Source organism: Dermacentor variabilis, chromosome 1 (genome assembly GCF_050947875.1).
Source record: "Dermacentor variabilis isolate Ectoservices chromosome 1, ASM5094787v1, whole genome shotgun sequence".
Classification (NCBI taxonomy): domain Eukaryota; kingdom Metazoa; phylum Arthropoda; class Arachnida; order Ixodida; family Ixodidae; genus Dermacentor; species Dermacentor variabilis.
Window position 1 is genome coordinate 91,884,213 of NC_134568.1, and position 20,997 is coordinate 91,905,209.

The following is a 20,997-nucleotide window of genomic DNA, read 5'->3' on the forward strand; positions in this document are numbered from 1 at the left end:
ACACATTTCTCATGTCATAAAATTTTACCACGCAACATCATGCACAAGAGTAACGATCCAAACAACCAGCAGATTGACAGGATACAGAGATCATGCAAACTGCATATGTACATAAAGATGAGCAAAATAGAGTACAAGCCAAGATCAACACACTCACTTTTTTATTTTCTTGCTGTTGTACTTCACTTGCAGAGCCAGGTTTATAAGATAATCTGGATCTGTTTCACACTTGCTTGGCATTTCCTTTTGGAAGTACTGCATAAAAGAACATGCGAAGTGACTATGGTCACCAATAAAATTTCCAGGAGAGCCCAGCACAAGCATAATTAAACATGAAGTACAGTCAATGCTCATTACAATTGACTGTAATAATTCAGCGAGAAAGGTCTGTCATATCCCAAATCTGTTCCTTTCAAAATTAGGGCCACAGTATGTTGTGAAATGGCAGAACTTAGCATATAAGCCCGTCTAGTGTTTGAGTATAAGAACTCTCAGGCAGCTGGAAAAAAATTATTAAATATCTAAATGAAAAATAAATAAACGTGCACGATAAACACACAGCCATGCTTAGTGGCATGGCCTCTTGCTTTCTGGAATTTTCCAGACATTGACTACTGTCAAACGGCAGTTTTCCCGCACATGAGCATTAACTCTACACTGCACAATGACAAGACTTTCCTGTTGACAAAAGCATGGGTGCAAGTGATATTTCTGTCGTTGTCGCCAGCTCCCTGCCGTGCCAACCGACCGGCCCACAAGCGAGTCGCTACTGCAGATGACACAAACATCAGCTAAAGTTGTTTTTAACACGAAACAATTATCGATATAATAAACTGAAATCCTAATTTTATCTTTTGTAGTGAGCGACGACCACTGTCAAAGTTGTAGCATGAACAAGAGCTGCGATACGAAGCAAGTTTAGCTTGGAGCTCGCATGCAGCCACAGCTGCACTGCATGAGAAATGGCTTGACTGCATCCCAACCTTTGCAGTTTGGATGCTGGCTGCTAAGAACAGCCTATTTTCTTTCTTGTGTGAATTGCCGCAATGAGAAATAAAGTGTTCTCAAAGCAATACATATTGCATTCATCAGCAGTTATTTTTTAAGCGGCTACAGCTACAGCTATGAAGCAAAGCAGTTTAGGCCTATAGCAGCTCCCTCGGCATGGGGCATTGCGCAGTACATTGCTGCAGGACGCTTACCGGTAGTATTTTCAGTCATGAAGAAAGAGTTCATTTTTGCACATTCCGCAAGTGGCTTGAAATAGTTGATTGCAGAGCACTGCCACATGCATGCATCACAGCAGTAAAGTTCGTTGTATACAGTCGAACCCACTTATAACGATACTGGTTTTAACAATATATTGGTTATAACAATAAGAAACTACTGCACCGTCAACTTTTGTATGTTTTCCATGGTGAAATAACCCACTTACTACAATGCCCCAACGCCGCATTATTGCTTATAACGATTAAGTCTGACTACTGGATGTCCGTGCCGAAAGGTAGTGAAATGCGAACTTTTTTAAAAGAAAAAAAGAAAACGAGAAATTCGAGCCGCTGCACGATGGGCCGCTGCTTCAACAGCCGCCCCGCACTCATTTTCCAGCCATCTCCACACACCTCTCTCCCGTCGCCCTTCCATCCGTCCGAACATGAAAGGACTGCGCCCATAGTTCTAAGCTGCCCCACCCTCCGAAACAATAATGGACTGCACAAAATGCGCTGCTCATGGATTGCTCGCATGCTGCTTGCTGGCCCCTCATTCAGCGCAGTTCTGCAAGCAGCTTAATTGCAAGCATCGTCTTTGTTGGTGGCGTCGAAATCGTTCCTGGCCATGCGGTTTCTCAGCCTCGTTTGACCAACAGTTGGTTTGACTTGCCGCCAAAACGGAAGACAGCCGATGTGCCCGCTGATCATCGGCAATGCACAACGTTGCCGATGAAAATAAAGTGCACGGCTATAGATTTGGAAACTAAGTGCTTCTAATTGATGAGGCGATCGCAGTGAATGTGCTTGCATCAGATAGCTATGACAATGACAGCAGCAATGACATGGTACGGCAGGCTGTCTCACCATTGACCTCACAGGGGCAGATGATTCAGTCCCTCCGGGGCTTCGTTTTCGTGAGGAACCTTCCGCTGCACTATGTGGATGCCTTGGACAAGGATGTCGGCAAGCTTCGTGTAAAGCATGCAAGGCTGATGGGCATTGGGTTTTCTTATGCAAGCCAGTGAGAAGTAGGTATGTGACGAGATGCTTGTGGCGATCTCGCCTCGGCGTTTCTTCTGGATTTCTCAAGCAGACAGGTTGCAGCAGCAACCTTCTCGCATTCTTTAAAAGGCCCCTTTTGGGACCACCTTGGCGGAGCTTGCATATCGCTTGCCACCCGTGACCCCTCTTTGCAGTTGTTATAGCAGCGCCATTCTTTAACGCCGACAGCTGCAGCTTGTTACACGCGATCAGAGTGCCCAGGAATCAGTTAAACGAGTGAGCACAATCAGCAGCCGGATGGAGGAAGGTGGTGGGGAGGGGCACTGGCCTCCCCGCCATTATAGTTTTCTCACATCAGCTCTGCCTTCCCGCTCTTCCCTCTCCCCCCATTTCATCATCCACCTGTTTTGACTTTTTTCATGCAACCCAGTCATAACAATTATAGGTTATAACAATGCAATTTTCGTGGCAGTTGAATATTGTTGTAAGTGGGTTCAACTGTATGTACCATCTAGACAAAATTTGCAAAAAATTTTGGCCGTTGTAGCTATCAAAGGCAGGTCTCTTAACTCATTCACTTCCACGGCCGGCACTGAGCCAGCCAGGCCAGAAGAGCCACAGTGCTGGTGGTCAGCAGTGCACTGGCCACCCTTAGAGCGCATGTTCTGAGAAGTTTTTCATAGATGGCACCACACTGCAGGCTATTTTCTTATTATTTAGGGTTTCGTACACTAGATGGGCATATTTGTCCACACTTTCAGCAGTAGTTGACAGTAAAACAATGGAAAGCTTCCTGCTAGCCAGACTCCGCTCTGTTGTTATAGCCGTTGCAACCAGAGTACCAGGCTTGAAAAGAGAGTACAGGCTTTCAAGTGGGCTCATTCTTTTTCAGCACATACCACCGAACACCAGTTAGCAGAACCCTTTGAGGTGTGACCTAGTTTTCAAGGACCATGTCAGAAAGTCCAAGAGGTGTTCCAAGCGCAAAAAATGCGAAGCTGTACTTCCCGTTCCTGCACGTTTTCAACTTTTTATACTCACTTTATATTTATTTTACTGCATCTGATACGGAAGCCCTTTTGTGAACGAAATAAATCAGACATTTTGTAAATGTTATGTCTGTAGCCGATTTGAGAGCGATTTTCTTACAGCGTGGAACAAGCTGAACAAAGCAGGAAAATGTACTGCAGAACACCAGGCACAGCTGAGCACCAAATAGCCGGAAGCAAAGGAGTTAAAAGTGGAATTTGTTGCATTGATAATACAGACAGACCAAAGTAAATGAAAAGGACGGTCTGTTATATCCAGAAGTATATTGTATGAGGATCCGTTATAACAGGCGTCAACTGCGTATCTTGCACATATCATAAGAAATAATGTAGGGCAAGAACCATAATATACTCTGAAAGCCTGCTTAATATATGTTTAATAAGCTTAGAATGCTAATGCAGGTATATTATAGCCCAGTATCTCACCCTTAGCATGCCTTCCATGTCCAGCTGCAGTATGTCTTCCTTGCAAAATTGGAGAATAGCTATGGCTATCCTGAATATCATCTCCATTCCCTGTAGGATGAACAAAATTCACATCGATCAATATATACTGAGCGACCTAAGTATCGGTATTTTGGGTGCACAGTACTAGCAGACAATGACTATAATGAACAACAAAAGTGCAGGACACAGCAGCGCTGTTTGACAGGTAGAAGAAGACACAAAAGTGGCATGTCTTGCAGAGTGCATTGTTTCCTCAGGTATTCACTTTACCAGCGCAAAAAATAACTTCGATTTCCAAAAAATATATGGCTCAGATTCATATATACCCCTCTCCCCCCGCCCCCCCCAAGCATAGTAAAGACAAAGAGCCAATCTTGTTACTGACAACCTAATAAAAGCCATGCTATCACTTGGATACCACACCAAGCTGTACAGTGGGCTGCAAAAATCAATACAGACAAGCATTTCTAGACATGCAATCTCAGACACACACTAACAAGTTTTCTCTATGCCATTACTTAAAACTTCCCATAAGCTGTACAAAATAAAACAGTAACTGCCAAAGAGCTAACGTTACTTGAAGCTGTGCTGCTTTACACAATCTCAAGTAACAAATGGCAACAAAATAAATAGCCAATCAAAACAAGTGACCAACCTCAGAGAGAAAAAGGTCCATGACGCGGCATGCTAGGGTGTGCGGCAAGCACGAAGTGAACAGAGTGAGAAACCATGATGAGGCATACATAGATGTGTGGAAGCTCTGAGCTTGGAAGTGCATGTGGATCTCGGGCACCAGCTCCTGCATGTGAAAAGACATGTGATTCAGATGAAATAATGCAACCACAACAGCTAAATAGAAAAGGCTCGCAGTTACAACAGTGATACACTGAAAGGTACAGTGAAAGAACAATTTCCCATGCACTTTACATCATGTGACAAAGATATGCTCTACCCATTACAATAAATAAATGAATAAATAAAATAAATAAATAAATAAATAAATAAATAAAGCTTGGGCTCACTGAACTAAAAAGCAGTAAAAATGCTACAGCCAAAGGACATGCACATTTGTGCACGTTCTTTATCTCATGTAGCAGCAATAATTACTGCTTCAGCTTTTTTAACCAACATTTGATATATTTGTTTCTTCATATACCACAAACAAACAAAGAAACAAAAAACTAAGAAATGTCCTTTTTTTTCCAAATCTTTCTCCTTCTCTCAATGTTTCCTATTTCTTTAAAGCACTGGAAATGCATGAGATGTCACTATTCCAATTAGTCCAGCTGTCCGCTTTAAGTAAATAAATCACGAAGTCCGGCATCAATATCTATTTCAGTGCAGCTGGCCTAAAAGAAAGTTCCATCTTATTCAACTGAAAATCAAGTTAGTGACTAACACTATCAAGCCCAAACAAAGCACAATGGCTGTGGGTTTTAATATACTATTAAAATTAGTGCCCAACACGACCATTACCATGCCAATAAACGGCCAGCAAACAAGAAAGAACATCCTTCAGGGATGCGACTACTCAGCATGGCCTTTACTATGATACCAATGAGGAGGTGCTCACTAATATCGTGCTGTCTTAGCCTGATATATGAACCCACATGGCCAAGGATGTGGAAGGCCTTACCATTCAACAGATACAGTAACTAGTGTCACTGCAGAAGATATGGACAAGGATGATAGGCGACATGTCAAACGAAACACAAGTGCTGTGGCAATGCACACAATGTGGTGCAATCTGTAGGAGCAGCCTACCAGTAACATCCATGCCACCAACAGGTTTCTCCTGCTCCTCATTTGGGTGTACAATCGCAACAGCATCTAGTATATCCAACATCTAGTAATCACAATGGCACCCAATTCCTTTGCATATATTTTCTTATAGCAATCATGTCACAGCCATGATTTTGTGGGCAGCAGCCATGATTCAAACAATGCAAAGTTAGAGAACTGCACAGCTAACGTTTGAATATGCAACCCAATGCTGAGCAGCCCAACAACATAACTTCAGAGCCAATGTGGCAGATGTACAGTAGATATCTTAAACATGAAGAGGAAACATTCTATTGCTTTTGAGATATCTGAGAAGACAACAAAATAAAGAATTATTCACCTAACAACAGATGTGCTTTTATGCATGTAATGCCCATTATTTACAGCACCCTTTCCACAATGAAAAATTGTAGAGCCTGTGCTGTTCTAGAGAAAGCATGCTCAACAACTTTGCTGTATTCTTTTAAAAGAGCTCTGCAATTCTGTTACAACCATATACAGACAGCGCACAATGAAGACTTTAAGTTCCCATTCCTGCCTTTACAAGCAACGCTTTCTTAGCCTCTTTCCGTCACTTTGGCATCCATTTTCAACCACTTTTTACTTGCTGCGAGTGCATTCCACATGTGCACATTGATGCCGAGTGGAACCCGTCACTCAATAAAAGAAGAAATTGCATGTCTAATGGCTGGTTTCAAACCCGGTTCCCCCAGCACAGAAGCTTGATGCTCTAACTATCAAGCCACAGACATATAGCTAAAAAGACAATAAAACATCCTTACGCATTTCCTTCCTGCAAGCCAGTGTGTTGAGATGTTTGGCGCGCTAGCCGCATTGCATAGCAACAATTTTACTTATAGAAAGCGAGCACATGCAACTTCTAGCTCATGATGAAGATAGAAGTTACTGGATGTATTGGTCGCCAAAATTCGCTATGCATTTCTCATAGTATTGTGGCATTCTGGCAGGTTTCTACAAGGTCAAGCATGTCATGTCTTACGATTCAACATGTTTTAATGCCGAAAAAAAAAAACCATCTTGCTCTTAAAGATCCACCATGGTAGCTAAGGGATGAATTTGAATTCGTCACTGAAGTCTGCAGTGCATTTATTGTCGTAATGCGACATTTTGTCTTGCTGGCTCATGAAAGCTTCATGTACACCGAATTCCACAGTCTGTGGGATCTGCATTCATAAATTCTTATTTCTGCCTTCATAAAGATAATTTTATAGTTTAAAGAACAGTGACAGTAGAAAGATCAAAATTTTTTAAAGTCCTGCAAGCCATAAATTTCCTTGAAAGCTTCAGTTTCAAAACATTCGAACTTTCCACCAACCATAAATTTTCAAAGTACACTATTTCCATTTTTATTCAATATAAGCTCTGTAAGCACAGGATCCAATGATAGAAGTACTTTACAAAATGAGACCATAGACAGAAAGAATGGTGATGCGCACAAGTGTTATAAACAACTTGGTAGTTTACTTATATAGAGAACTTTTTAGGGTAAAAAAAAGTTCTCTATATAAGAAGGTGAACGCGCTGTTATCCAACTTCCTGTTGGATAACAGCGCGTTCTGACGCAGAAACACGATATGGACGACGGTGAATAGGGTTCGCATCGCCAGTGTTTATGCGATGGGTCACGACGGACGTTTGACCTAAGGGTCGATTGTCAAAGTCAAAAATGTCGCGATAGCCTTCAAGAACGCGGCAAAGGGCTGCAGCTTGAGCAGGTGTAAGGTCACAGGAGACCATCTTCTTCAACTCGACGTCAGTATTGCGCGACGGCGTCACGGTATGGGCTGAGCTGTAACGATCTTCCACTGTGAATGGCTCGACCTCATCATCCTGCAAAGCGCGAATTATAGCCAAGGAGATCCCCTGAGGCAGAACTTGCGCGGTTAGCGCGAAATTGACGAGTGGAAGGCAGGTGCGGTTACCAGTAATTTTCAGCACAGTGTGCGGCACGATAACACCATGTGTAAGCATAACGGCCGGAATTGGTGCGGCCACGTAATTGCCGTCAGGTACAGCTGGTGAGGACAACAAGTCTACGTGTGTCATAGAGCGAGGTGGTAGGCGAATAAAATCTATGCAGCGCAGATGGCTGGGAGGCGGGTCCACAGGGTCGGCAAGAAGAGGCAAGTCAAGGCGAAGTGAGCCGGCCGAACAGTCAATGAGGGCAGAATGATGGGCAAGAAAATCCAGACCGAGAATGAGTTCGTGAGGGCAATGCTCGATGACGGTGAAGAGAACGACGGTGTGTCTCTCAGCAATGGTGAGTCGGGCAGAGCACATGCCAACAATAGCGACAGTCCCTCCGTCGGCGACTTGTACAAATCGGTTCGGGGCAGGCGTCAGAACTTTCTTGAGCCGACGGCGAAGAGCCGTCGGCTCAAGAATATATTTTATATATTCAAAAATATATTTTTGAATATTGTTTTATGGGAATACATATTAACCCAATTTTTTCTCCTGAAGAAAGAGTTGCACATTGATGAGTTAAAAAAATTCTGTGCTGTCATCTCTGTCAGAAGCACAATCTAAAGCCTTGAACAAGCTTGTCTTGTGGAAGATGTTCAAATGGAAAACTAGTGAGCTTAAATGAGCCACACTCATCACGACCATTTTGAGGATGGGGCAGCATGTCTAGACTTGTAACTCACAAAAGTGCTGACAAATGCCAGTGATGGTGTACACACAAAGGCAACAGACTCAGCGGCACAGCCTGGATAAATACTGCCTCATAAGAAGGTGATTCCAGGAGGTGACGGACATGATGTGGCACAAAACACAAGAAAGACATGAAAACTTTGGCATGCCTACATGCATATGTTCTGTTCTCTTATTATAGATTAGACAAAACGCACACAAATGCATGTACACATACATACAAGGAAGGCAAAACGATTAGCAAGTGGAGTAAGAAAAATGCAAAAACCCTACAGTACCTGTACAAGGCACTCCAGCTGGTACATGCACAGTCCCAGTTCAGCCATGCTGGGCTTGTATATTTCACGCAGACGATAGTCTTGCATCATTCGCACCAGCACTGTGAATGTCTCTTCCTCAGGCATCTGTCCAATGGTTTAAAACAAGTCATGCAATAAGCTGCACTTCATGAGCAAAGCAAGAACTAACTTTGGGAAGATGACATAACATCAAATCTTACTGTTTAGTTTCTAATGTGGGGAAGCTCAATAGTAAGGATCAACACCAAGTGCTGAATACTCCTCTCATTTAAATAAGTTAACGAATAAATGAATTCCCTCAGATAACAATTACTACTGATTGAAAGGCCAACTAAGCTGTATACTTCTCACTAACTGCTGTCTCAATAGACCAATTTCACCACTAATGCACAGGTGCATTTACCTGGCTGGTGTTATGATGCAAGCATTCCTCACTACTTTAGGCTGTATACTTGAGTTCAAGGCAACATTAAACAAGATGCCCAAGCTGTATGCATTGTACATTATTTTAAATCCTGCTCCAACTGTAAAAGTATTTTATCCTCACCTCCCAGCCTGCACCTCAAATATGAACCCAGTTTTTAGCAGTTAAGGAAAGAAAGTAAAAGAAACACTGTGTGCTTTGTACCATACCATAGTTGCCCTTCAGTCTAATAAGAATTACCACTATGAGCCTCCCTTGCAGTGGTAGAGTGAAACTCTCAAGATCAGTCTATTGTACATTGATGTCGCATGTACCTTGGGCGTACACAAGTTTTGAGCTTGAAGAGCTTCTTTGCCCTATTCTCGCAAGTTTTTGCAAAATATTGCTGGTGATAGAGAAAAACAAAAGAACTGTCTTTCCAACATCACATTGCAAGGTAAAGGTGAAGCGTTTTACATCAAACCCAAAGAATTTCTATGAATCTAAAGCAAAGATAGTTGTAAAATGGTGCAAGTATGCATGTGCCAAAGGTGAAAAGGTAATGGGCAAGCTTTTATCCACACAAGTGTGTGTGTGTGTACTTCTAAAAATTTTAACAACCCGTTTTATTTGAAACTCATAATGTGTTCAACAAAGTGCGTACCTTCTAAAATGACAATTATTCATGTACTTAGCATATTTCCACGTATTTCACCCAATTTGTCTATAGATTACACTGTCAGCTGTCTCATCTTCAGACTGCTCATAAAGCAGATAAACATCAAGCATGCACCTTTAAATGCTTGTATAGGTAATATCATTCATGGTTTTATGTTTCCAAGACACTGCACTCAAGATTCACAAGTGCCTGGAACACAGATAACCAGTTTGCGATCTATATTAACTGTCAGTTGAAGCAAAGAAGCAAACAACAAACAGCCATTTAAGAAAAAAAAAAAGAGAGGACAATTTGGAAAGCTTTCACATACTTAATGAAGGGGCACTGCAAAACATTTTTACCATGGTAAAAAACATCTCTGATCTGCTGACAGTGCTGCCATGAACATGCTCACCAAATTATTACTTCCCTAAAGTCAATAAGTACATTAGTATGCGTTCATACTGAAGACATCCAATTGTGGTGGAATGCACTGGTAAATCTATTTAACACTAAGTTTTGCAAAACAAAAATTAGTTGTGAGTGCAGCATTTGTATAGTCTCTTTCTTCTTCGTGTTCTGTCTTTGTGTGCTGCCCCCCTCAGTATTCAGTGTTACTTCCCTGCATGCAGCAGAGAATGTACAACCTCACATACCAGATTGCTTGCTCTCTCTTAAGATTTTTGAAAACTATGCTTCTTTTTCTGTCCTATGCAACAAGCAACAATGTCCCAAAAGGTGCGATGGCCCATAGACGTCAGTCATGGAGCATTTGTTTAGGACCATAATTATATTCATAAGTAAAAGCTTGTGCACCCCATGCACACCTTTCTATATCTTCTAAGAAAATGGGTAAGCAGCGGCTGTTAATGCGTTTTGCCTGTGACATGATGACAATGACGATGCATGCTACAATGTAACTACAGAAGAGACAGAGGTCTGTTTCAAACCCTGTTTCAAAAGTGGCATCACAGTAAAATGTTGCAAATGCATGGGTCATGGCACAATGTCCATGCCACAGTGTAACTGAATAAACGGACAGACAGATAAAAGCCTGTTTTGAGCTCTTAATAGCTCTCAGAGAAAAAAATGCTCCGTGCCATTCAGTATTATCATGCTTTTCTTTGTTTAAAGTGATAGCTACATGCACGTGAACACTGGAGGCCTCACACTTATGTCATGGCTACACTGCTACGGATATGCTTCTCAAACTCGCAAGGCTAATCAGAGTAAGCATAACATTTCATTTGTATAAATGTTGCCCGAACTTTTAATGAAGCTGATTTAAAGAGATGCTCAATCAAAGCATGTTAGAGAACAAAATGTAAGGATAACATGTAAAATCATTCAGACTGCTAAACACACAGAAAGCTAAATTGAGTAAAATTTACAATTTTATGAACTTTTCCATTGCGAGTGCAATTTCGTTACATTGATGCTCTCTGTTAACTTGTTAACATGGCCATAGTTTCAAAAGAAGCAGATAAAAAGGTAAGCTCATGACTAGATAGCAAATGAACGAACCTGTAGAAGCAATAGGCCAACGATGAAGGCACTACCCTGACAGTAGCCAACCTCTCGATCATGCAGTGAGTAAGCCTTCATGACGTTGAAAAGGCCCTCTTGACCAGGACCATCTTTGTCACGAAAGAACTCATGCTCAGGGTAGGTACGCGCAATGTCACGGCGGATCACCTTCTCACAAGGTGAGCTTGCCTTGAGGTACTCTGCGTACTGCTCACGGGCTGCACATGTGGGCGCATTGCACAATAGCTGCCATGCAATGGCCCGGAAGTGCTGTGGGATACCCTTGCGAACTTGTTCCTGCACACATCAAATGGGTTGCCCAGAAAAATAGCATGCTCAGTTCATGCAGATGAGATACAAAATACGAGAAGCAAGCAAAGATAAACAGGACGCAAAGGATAGGTAAGTTGCAAAGATCAAGTAACTAAACACGAAATAAACTTTCTCTTCCCATTTTTTTCTCTGTATCACTGTACTAGATGCGCTACACTGACCACTCAAAGTAATTCTTTTTGTTGTCAGAAACTGCAGTGCTGTGTGAAAAAAAAAAAAATTATGAGGTTTTACGTGCCAAAACCATGATCTGATTATGAGGCAAGGCGTAATGGGGGACTCCGGAAATTTGGACCAGCTGGGAATCCTTAAAGTGCACCTAAATCCAAGTACACGGGTGTTTTCACATTTTGATCATATCGAAATGCGGCCGCCGTGGCTGGGATTCAATCCCGCGGCCTCGTGCTTAGCAGCCCAACACCATAGACACTAAGCAACCAGGGCGGATGAGTGGTTATAGCGTCACACGCGTCGAAGGTGCCGGCGCGGCTGCAGCAGCGGTTGCGGCAGATGCATAGGTGGTGCGGTTTCTGTGGCGCCACTTGTGTCGGCGTAGTGTGGTGCCGTATGAAAGTAATGTAGGATTTCATAATGGTATGCAGCCCATGTATGCAGCCTAAACAGTTTCACTTGTAATCTGTCCCCTATAGGAACGTTGCGGCCCCACGAATTTTTTTTGTAGACGCCATACAACAATGACAGGTGGCAGCGGTTGGTGAATGCTGCTGCCGTGCGCCTTTTCATCTACACTTTGGAGATGTTTATGTATTGTCAAGCTGCTATGAGCAGCTTTTTCCCCCAACCAGTCTTCATAGTCTGTACCAGTTTATGAACAGAAACTCGACTATAAAATTTGAACAAACAAGCAGTCTGTAAATAATTAAGCTAAAGGGATGTACACAATGCATTTCTTGTTTACTAGGCCAACTATGATTTTTACCTCATGGAGTTTAGCATTGGCACATATTAGTACATCCCATTTCCATTTGCCATTAAAATTGATAGCTTTTTATTCCAATGGTTTGAAACGGCTCAGTTTAGATGCTTTACGCTGCAGTTAATGCTTTAGTGACACTTCAATTTTGCTTTTCAGCACCATGTCTGGGGTACATCAATGTATCGTGCCCTTCGTTAATTTCACTTTCAGGTTCCAATACGTGTTTCAATAAGGTGTGAGCAGTGAAGAATTGGCTATCAACGATAATCGATCCACATGTTTACTTAAATGATGACCCCACTGACAGGCGTGCAAAACATTGAGTCTTGCTCAATAACGCCATGTACTATACGTAGCAGTCTTCGGAAATATTGACAGTTCCTAACCAAAAAAATTATTGATAGCTTATCGTACAATCCTGCACCAGGTGTTTTGCCAGCAGCTACCAAACACACGGTGGCCTTCTGCATGACGCAAGTGGCAGCAGCTAACACAAACTGGTGTTGCTGCGGCCCATTTGTGCGATGTGTGACATTCTGCAATTCTGCTTGGAGCTTGCACTATGCCTAGTAAACAGTGTTTGCTCATAAGCACATATTCACTATTCGTATGCACTGTGTATTTTCCGGTTATATGCAATACACATGTGACATGGTGCATTTATCCACTATTCATAACCACCGCATATTTTTCGGTTATATACAATGTACATGTGACAGGGTGCATTTAGTTTTTCTCATCATGGATGCCATTACATTGCTCAGGCAGCACTAACAATCAATGTTCAGAAGGTTATGTTGCAACACACAATGACATTAAAGAAGCAGATGTTGGTCCCTCTTTGCTGCCACTTATTCTGCATGCTTGGAAGGCCCCAACCAAAATGTGCTGAAATACGGCGCAGCAGGCACTGCTTGTCGCGGAGCGGCAGCACCATTATACCAGCGCACAAGATCTATAGGAGGCTATGGTTGAATTGTTGCGGAAAGCTTGGCACTCATCAGTGATCAGGCCCGAGATCATGCGCACGGACTAGTGTGATCATCGGTGAGCATGCCTAGCAAGTTCATCTGCACGTTTAGTGTACGAAACAGGTTAATCTCACGTGTAGACTGAAAGCACATAGCTGGAATGGTATTCTTCAGCGATCACTTTTGGAGATACTTTGACTACGGCAACGTTTTACACGACTTGACACAGTACACGTCGGCGTATACGGCCGACAGCGTTCCTGCCGTTGTGTCAAGATCGCTAGCTGCACACAGTGGCAGGAATGCTTTTGGCCGATGCTCAGTCCTGTGAAATTTCACAAAGGTTAAGGCAATTGTCAGAAAATGCCGCCCCTGAAGTTGTGCCACACAGCTTAAACTGCCGGCGTCACGCACTCAAGATCTCATTTCATACCATTGTGAAATGCTCCCACGGCCTCGACCATCGCGAAACTTCGAGTAGACTGAAGAACAACACTGAACAAAACGATGTAAATGAATTTTCTATACAGTTGGTTTGTAGAAGAGCGTTGAACTTGCATTTCTGCATGAAAATACGTATTTGAATATCAGTACTTTAAAGCTAAAATGATTCCAGGAATGAAACTGTTTCATTCTTTGCAAGAACCTTTTTTTTTTTTTTCAGGTTTGTCAACTTGTGGAACCTGTGTCCATTTATTGCTAAAGTATTCGCTTAGACTTTGCTTTGAACCAGAAAACTGATATTCACACAAGCCTAGTTTGAAGAAGTGAGAGTAGAGACAATAAGGTGTAGCTGCTCATGAATTCATACACAGCAGTTGCTAGGGCTTTGGTGCCTCAAGACTTGCCCTGCATACAAGCACACCGTAACCTACATTGCCACTATGCCTTTGATGTAATTTCAAAATTAAAGACAGTAAATTCAGTGTGATAAACCTGCTAGCATGCAACAAACCCCTGGATCTCTCTTGATTTAGTATAATCTAACAAGTTTGGCTTGCACAGCCTTGGATGGGTGCCCATTAAATCTTTTGAACAACAACTGGTTAAATCAAAAGTGGAATCAACCAATGCAAATTGACAGAAGCCGACTGCATAAACAAATAAGCCACTGAATCAATACATATCTTTGAAACACAGCAGCTCTAAGCCTTAAAATCTTTGGTTAATGAGCTCATCCAATAAAAAAACATTACTGATTGATTCATGAGGTTCACCGTCCCAAAGCAACTCTGGGGCTATGAGAGATGCTGTACTGGAGGGCTCTGGAATAATTTTGACCACCTGGGGTTCTTTTATAGTGCACCTAAATCTAAGCACATGAGCACATGAGGTTACCTTACAGCACATTACTGCCCTACTCTGTACTGAATGAGCTTCTTTAAGTTGCATCACAACTTAAAGTAGTACTGAAACAAAATTTTTGCTGCATTAACTTTTTTCTTAATATGCAGCTTTAACCTGGCAATTATGGCATGAAATCTCAACTGTTTCAGCATGCAGCAAATAATAAACTGAAAACACTCTTTTAATATGATAACTTCAAAGCATACACCAATTACAGTGTGGCTTCATAGGTTAAAGTGACATCACAGTGATCCAGTGATACTGAAAGACATCATTGAACAGGTTAAACAAACCTTGACATAGGCATTCTTCTTCTTGATGTAGGTGTCCCACTCATTCACCATCCTTCCCCACAGTACCCAGGTATCTTCAGAGTCATCATCCATGGCAGCACTCTGCTGGCTCGCACCTGATGCCACTGACACCTGGCTGGTGTCTGAAGACTTTCTGGAGTGTGTTGAAGTCAGTGAGTTCAAAGACTTGGAGTCTGATTCCAAGAGCCTGCACAGAAGCAGACTTGTGTTTAGTGAGTGCCACAGCTAGCTTATATATATATATATATATATATATATATATATATATATATATATATATATTTCTATATACTTCTATTTCATTTATTTATTGGGCATTACATAGGGGGGGGGGGGGGATAACAACAAGAAACTTCAAAGGGGTATTATAAGCAGGAAGATCAAACACAAAATAAAGAACAGAACTGTTTTCAACATTAAGGCGCTACAGTGCATCTAGTAGTAGCATGACATAATAATTATATAATGCAATAACACAAGATTGAACTACAACAGTATTAGACTAATGCAACAAATACATACAGGACAGTGATCAAAGGTAGTAAGGCGCTCAAGAAGGATAGCATGGTTGTTTAGAAAAGATCAGCTGGTATGGCAGGTTTGCTCATTAAGGTAGTTTCACAAAGCTGACTGGAAAGAAGATAATTCCTTAATGTTGAGAATGAATTGCAGAAGAGCGTTCCACTCATTCATTCGTAAGACTAAACGTGAGTGTAAATATTTTTTAGTCCGTGCAAAAGATGGCTATACCTTGAGTTCGTGGTCAATACGGGTGGAGATGTGGGCTGCTGGATGAATGAATTTGCGTGAAAAGGCACTGTCATGGTAATAAACACTGTGAAAAAAAGATAATCGTGAATATTTTATGCGCATTACAAGAGGTAAAATGCCAAGTGTTCTTTTTATAGATGACACACTATGATAACGAGAATATGAGGACAAGATGAATCTTTGCTTTGAATTGATTCCAGCATGTCAGTAAGGTAAGCTTGATGTGGATGCCATGTTAGAAGTGTACTCTAATGATGGTTTAATTAGCAAATTAAATGCCTGAAGTTTGGTGTTGGAATTAGCAATGCATAGGCAACATTTTAGAATGCCAAGCTTTCTAAATGCTTTGCTAGTGATTAGTTCTACATGATCATTCCATTTTAGATTATAAGTGAGCAGGACTCCTAAGTATTTAATCGACGAAACTGTTTAAACTGTAGAATTGTTAAGTAGGTACTCATTAGGCAATAAATTGAGACTGTGACCAAAATTAACATGTTTAATTTTCCCAATGTTAATTTTCATCTGCCATTTGCTGCGCTATTCTGAAAGAGTCATTAAGTCTGATTGCAGGGTTAAAGTGTTGTTCTGGTTTGCTATTTCTTTATATATTATGCAGCCATCTGCAGAAAGACATATGGAAGACTGCATGTTAGTTGATATATCGTTTATGTAGATTAAAATAAAATAGCGGTCCCAAAACTGATCCTTGTGGGACTCCCGACTTGACATGCGTGTGGCGAGATACGTAGTGATCGATTTTAACACTCTGAAGTGTGTTGGTTAGAAAGCCCTTAATTCAGATAAATGTTTTGTCATCTAGCTATAGGCTATGTAGTTTTGTTAGTAGACGTTGGTGAAGGACACGATTGAATGCTTTAGAGAAGTCAATAACAATTGCATCGATGAAAAATGACCCATTGATGGAGTTGTGTAAATCGGTTACTAGCTCAAACAACTGGGTGTTACAGGATTGGTTTTTGTGAAAGCCATGTTAGTTTCCAAAAAGTAATTTATTAGATTCAATGTGAGACATGTCAATGCATATGATAAGCTCAAGTAGTTTGCAGCAAATAGATGTAAGAGAAACGGGACGGTAATTGTTAGCGAAGTGTTTGTCTCCAGATTGAAAGCAAGGGATTACATGCATAATCTTCCAGTCATGTGGAAGAAGCCTAGTGTCTAATGACTGTTGAAAGATTAGTGATAAAAGGCAAGATGAATTATCTGATGTTAGCTTCAAAAGTATTGTGCTTATACATTCCGGCCCAGGGCAAGTTTTGCATGGAAGCCTCTCTATTGCATGTGCTACGCCTGTTTCTGTTATCGAGATAGGTGGAAACGCACGCGAAATTGCTTGTGCTTGAAGCATTGCAGATTGTAGCAGCAGCTCGTCTGAGAAGACCGAAGCGAAATGCTGACTGAAATTTTCAGCAGATTCTTCTATCGACAATAGGTCACCATTTTCGCATTTGAGTTGTACACTCATTAGCTTTTCTTTCGGGCTTATTATCCACCAAAATTTTCCAGGGTTGGTAATCATCAGATTGGGCAAAGTACAGTTAAAGTATTTGTTTTTAGCTTTATTGATTGAGGTCTCTGTAAACCTTGACAGCTTTTCCAGTTTTCCCAGGCTATATCGGTATTTGATGTCGAAAATTTTCTAAACACCCGTTTTTTTCTTGTTACTAGTTCTCTTCACGTCATGTGTGAACCAAGGATAATCTGCTTTGAACGAGAGAGTTAATTTTGGTACACAGCAATCTTCCATATTTTTTAAGGTTGTCTCTATATGAAGACCAGTTCTGGCTAACTGATCGGCTTGCGAAATTATGCTGGAATTCAGTCGCAAAAGCCGTGAACATGCGGTTTATTTTGGCAATATGTACGTGAGCATAGTCAAGTATTGTTTTCGTTTCTTTTGTTTTCTTTGGCCGTGATACCTCCATAGTGCAGTGAATGGCCCTGTGGTCACTTATTTCTTCAAAAACAAAACCGTTTTCGTATTCAAGACAGTTAGTAAATATCAGATCTAGAATATTTTCGCCTCGTGTAGGGATCTCTACCAATTGGGAGAGGTTATGAAGGTGTACATTATACAGAAAGTGAAGGTATTCTTGGTGATTATTGTTACCTAGAAGAGAAGGAGTCAACCAGTCTATTGCTGGATAATGAAAATCACCGGCCAAATCAAGTGTGGCATTTGGGAACTTATTTTTGACCTGTTCAATAGCATTGTTGAAAAGATCCACAAAATCGGGCTGGCTATCGGGAGGTCGGTAGCATGAACCAATAACAGAGTGCACATAACAATGATGCCAAGCAATTCAAATCATTCCAAGCAGCGAGTTAACAGGTATAAAAGACGGCTGAAATTCCTTTTTGACAGTAATTATTACACAACCTACCCGTGACACTTTTCGGTCTCTGCGAAAAACAACAAATGGCTGTGACAATGATAGTTCATTATCAGCAATATGCTCGGAGAGTGACGTTTCTGTACCGATGATCTCAGCATCACACACGTGTATCAGTGTTTTTAAGATACCAACTTTGTTAAGTAAGCTTCGGGAGTGTGCAAGGAGCAATGAAACTTTAAGCCCAGTTGGTTTATAGTGAACCACTGCAGCTGGTCATTTATGCAAAGGTTGGCTTGTCTTAGTCACTAGATCAACAGAATTAGACAATGAGTCGTACCGATAGATGCCATCTTGCATGTGCAGTGTGTTAAAACGGAGCTTAAAACGCTTGTTTTTCTTGCGGGTTCTCTTGGCAAAGCCTCGAAGCTTTTCACGTGCCAGCTGGATCTTAGGTGAGAAGTCTTCCTCCAGCCATACTTTAGATGGGACCAGATTCTTTCGTTTGAAAGCATTGCGCAATGCTTCTGTTCTTTATTTGTTGTTGAGAAATAATGGGGCAAGTGAAACCAGACTTGGGTTGGCCAATCCTATGGGTACCTTCCATGCCTCCGAGAGTTAGGTTAAGGTGAGTCTAGAAGAATTCTTTGACGATGTCCTCTGTTTTGTTGTAGTTTTCACTTTCATTTTTAGGAATTAGGAAGGCCTTTGCAAGCAGGTTGTTTTTTCGCATTCTATTACTCATGTCATTTAAAACATCATGGAGTTCATTTGCCCTGGCTATACTTGACTTAAATCGTTTTACTGATTCACCCATGCCTTCGCAGTTAGTTTCAATTCGAGCTATAGCACCCAATGTGCCCTCAATGGCTGTTACCCTAGTTTCAATGCCACTGATGTCTTTTTAAATTTTCTTTAGAATTTCTATAGTTTCAGCGTGGCATTCATTGACAAGGGGAGAATGTCATCAATCTTGGGACCAGGGTTAGTCTCCACATCTCTGGAACAAATCATGAGTAAAGCAAGAAACAAGGATAGTAGCAGGATATATATATATATGTCCTATTATACGATAGTAACTTCAGGATATATACATATATCCTGAAGAATCACTTGAAGGACACATGTTCAGCCACCGTGAAACCAGTGAAAACAGGCCAATTATTCGGTGAATATTGTTGATAGGAAGCTTTATTGAGTATATTTCACTACTTCCGTGATGTCTATACTATTCTTCCAGCTACTTTGGGCCAGGTAGAGAGCAGTCGGCAAAGTTTTTGTTGGGACACGAACTACAGGGTCTTTGTAATGCCACACCACAGGAAACCATTTTCTCAGAATACTTTTATAAAAGTAGTCTGAGAAAATGAAAGTTATTTGTAACAGATGCATGCAAAATTGCCACGCGACTGGCTGCTCAAGGCACTTTGCGTGTATTAATGGGCTCCTTTCATGCTCGGAAAAACACTTTTATGTAGCACGTATTGAGCAATAGAAAGCTGTATTGGCAGTTTTTAATGCCACTGTGCAATTTTCTCATTGGCCCTTTTCATCTAATTATAATATTTCAGAAGTTTAATTAATTAAGGCTCTTTATCTAACTAAGCAGAACTAAAAAATAATTGAAGTATCTCCAAGTGGACGGCAAACAACACTACCTTGTTTCTGTTCAGCTATGTGGCATTCGCATGCTTTTAAACTCTGGCTAAAGTAAGCTGGGGCAACATATATATATATATATATCAAAAGGAATGGGTGAACTAAAGCATGTGCACAAACATTTTTCTTCCGTAGTTTCGGCTTGTGTCCAGCCTTCATCAGGGAATACATTGACGAAGGGTGGATCCTGGTGGAAACGTTGAAATAAAAATGAATATTTTCATGTTTTTCTGTTCATTTTGTGTGTGCGTGTGTGTGCGCATGTAAGCCCAGATAACGCTGCAGAAAGTAAAAGTTAAAGATGAGGAGCAATAATGCAAACAAGTATTACAGTCTTTGCATTTTTTGCAAGAGCATATTAATCCTTTGGGAATTATTTAAAACAATAGGCAACCAATGTAACTAAGGAAGAATCCTTGTGCCCACAACACTGATACAGAACTAAAATTTTTTATGTGAATAATAAGTTATGTTTATTCAATGTTTTGCATACAGCATTAGGGAACTCAGGAACTGGTTCACAGCACATCTATAACAGCCCCATTCTTTACCATGTTCTTAATGAGTGTTGCAGAGGACACACAGGAGGCGCATTTATCTCCACACCATAAAAGCAGATGTGTCAAAGGTAATGCAAGGACATGACCTAGGCCATAGCACCTGTACCTATTTTGCTCTTCAAGGCGTGCAAGCAGCTCCATGTCAGCCTTGCTAACAGGTGTGGATGCAACTGGGGTGGGTGCGTCCACTGGTGTTGCACTGGTCACTGAGGGCTGGCCAGGGAGTGCTTGTGGTGAAAGGCTGCCAGTGCTGTTTCCGTTGGTTGTGGCGGCAGCAAAGTTGAGAGTGGTGGGGTGGTTGTGGTTGGCGTCACCCCCTTGCGGAGAGCAGGGCTTCACCTCAGCCTCACTCATAGGCCCCTCAGGGTGGCTCGATCCATCCACACTCAGGATGGGCTCCCTATAATTGGAAGGAATTCGGGGGCACATTAGATTGCAGCCACATTTTAGTTGCTCAGGCTGCTCAAAAGTGACAAGGTGAAATACATAATGCATTAGAATACATCTCGTCATGGTAGAGACAAAACCAACAAAGGACATGAACAGTAAGTCTGAAGAAGGTTAACAATGACAACCTCAAGAAATGGGTATGTTTGAATAAGCATATACAAATATTCCATCTTAATGTCCTACACACTAAGTCCCCCCATTACTAGATTATCACCCACTAAAAGTGCAGTACCTGATCCTTGCT

General features: G+C 41.4%; 1 protein-coding gene across 3 annotated transcripts in view; it reads right to left on the minus strand.

The window, feature by feature from the left end:
* The window catches only part of LOC142580500 (ecotropic viral integration site 5 ortholog-like), a 289,591-nt gene that overhangs the window by 46,265 nt on the left and 222,329 nt on the right, over positions 1–20,997 (minus strand). For all 3 annotated transcript variants that reach the window (XR_012827778.1, XM_075691155.1, XM_075691154.1), the window contains 7 exons: positions 20,410–20,703; positions 14,936–15,143; positions 11,052–11,351; positions 8,446–8,571; positions 4,365–4,508; positions 3,689–3,778; positions 158–255 (listed from right to left, as the gene is read on the minus strand). Coding sequence is in view for 2 of the 3 variants with exons in the window: in XM_075691154.1 (XP_075547269.1) it covers positions 158–255; positions 3,689–3,778; positions 4,365–4,508; positions 8,446–8,571; positions 11,052–11,351; positions 14,936–15,143; positions 20,410–20,703 (1,260 nt within the window). In the remaining variant the exon portion in view is untranslated. The remainder of the gene's footprint in view (positions 1–157; positions 256–3,688; positions 3,779–4,364; positions 4,509–8,445; positions 8,572–11,051; positions 11,352–14,935; positions 15,144–20,409; positions 20,704–20,997) is intronic.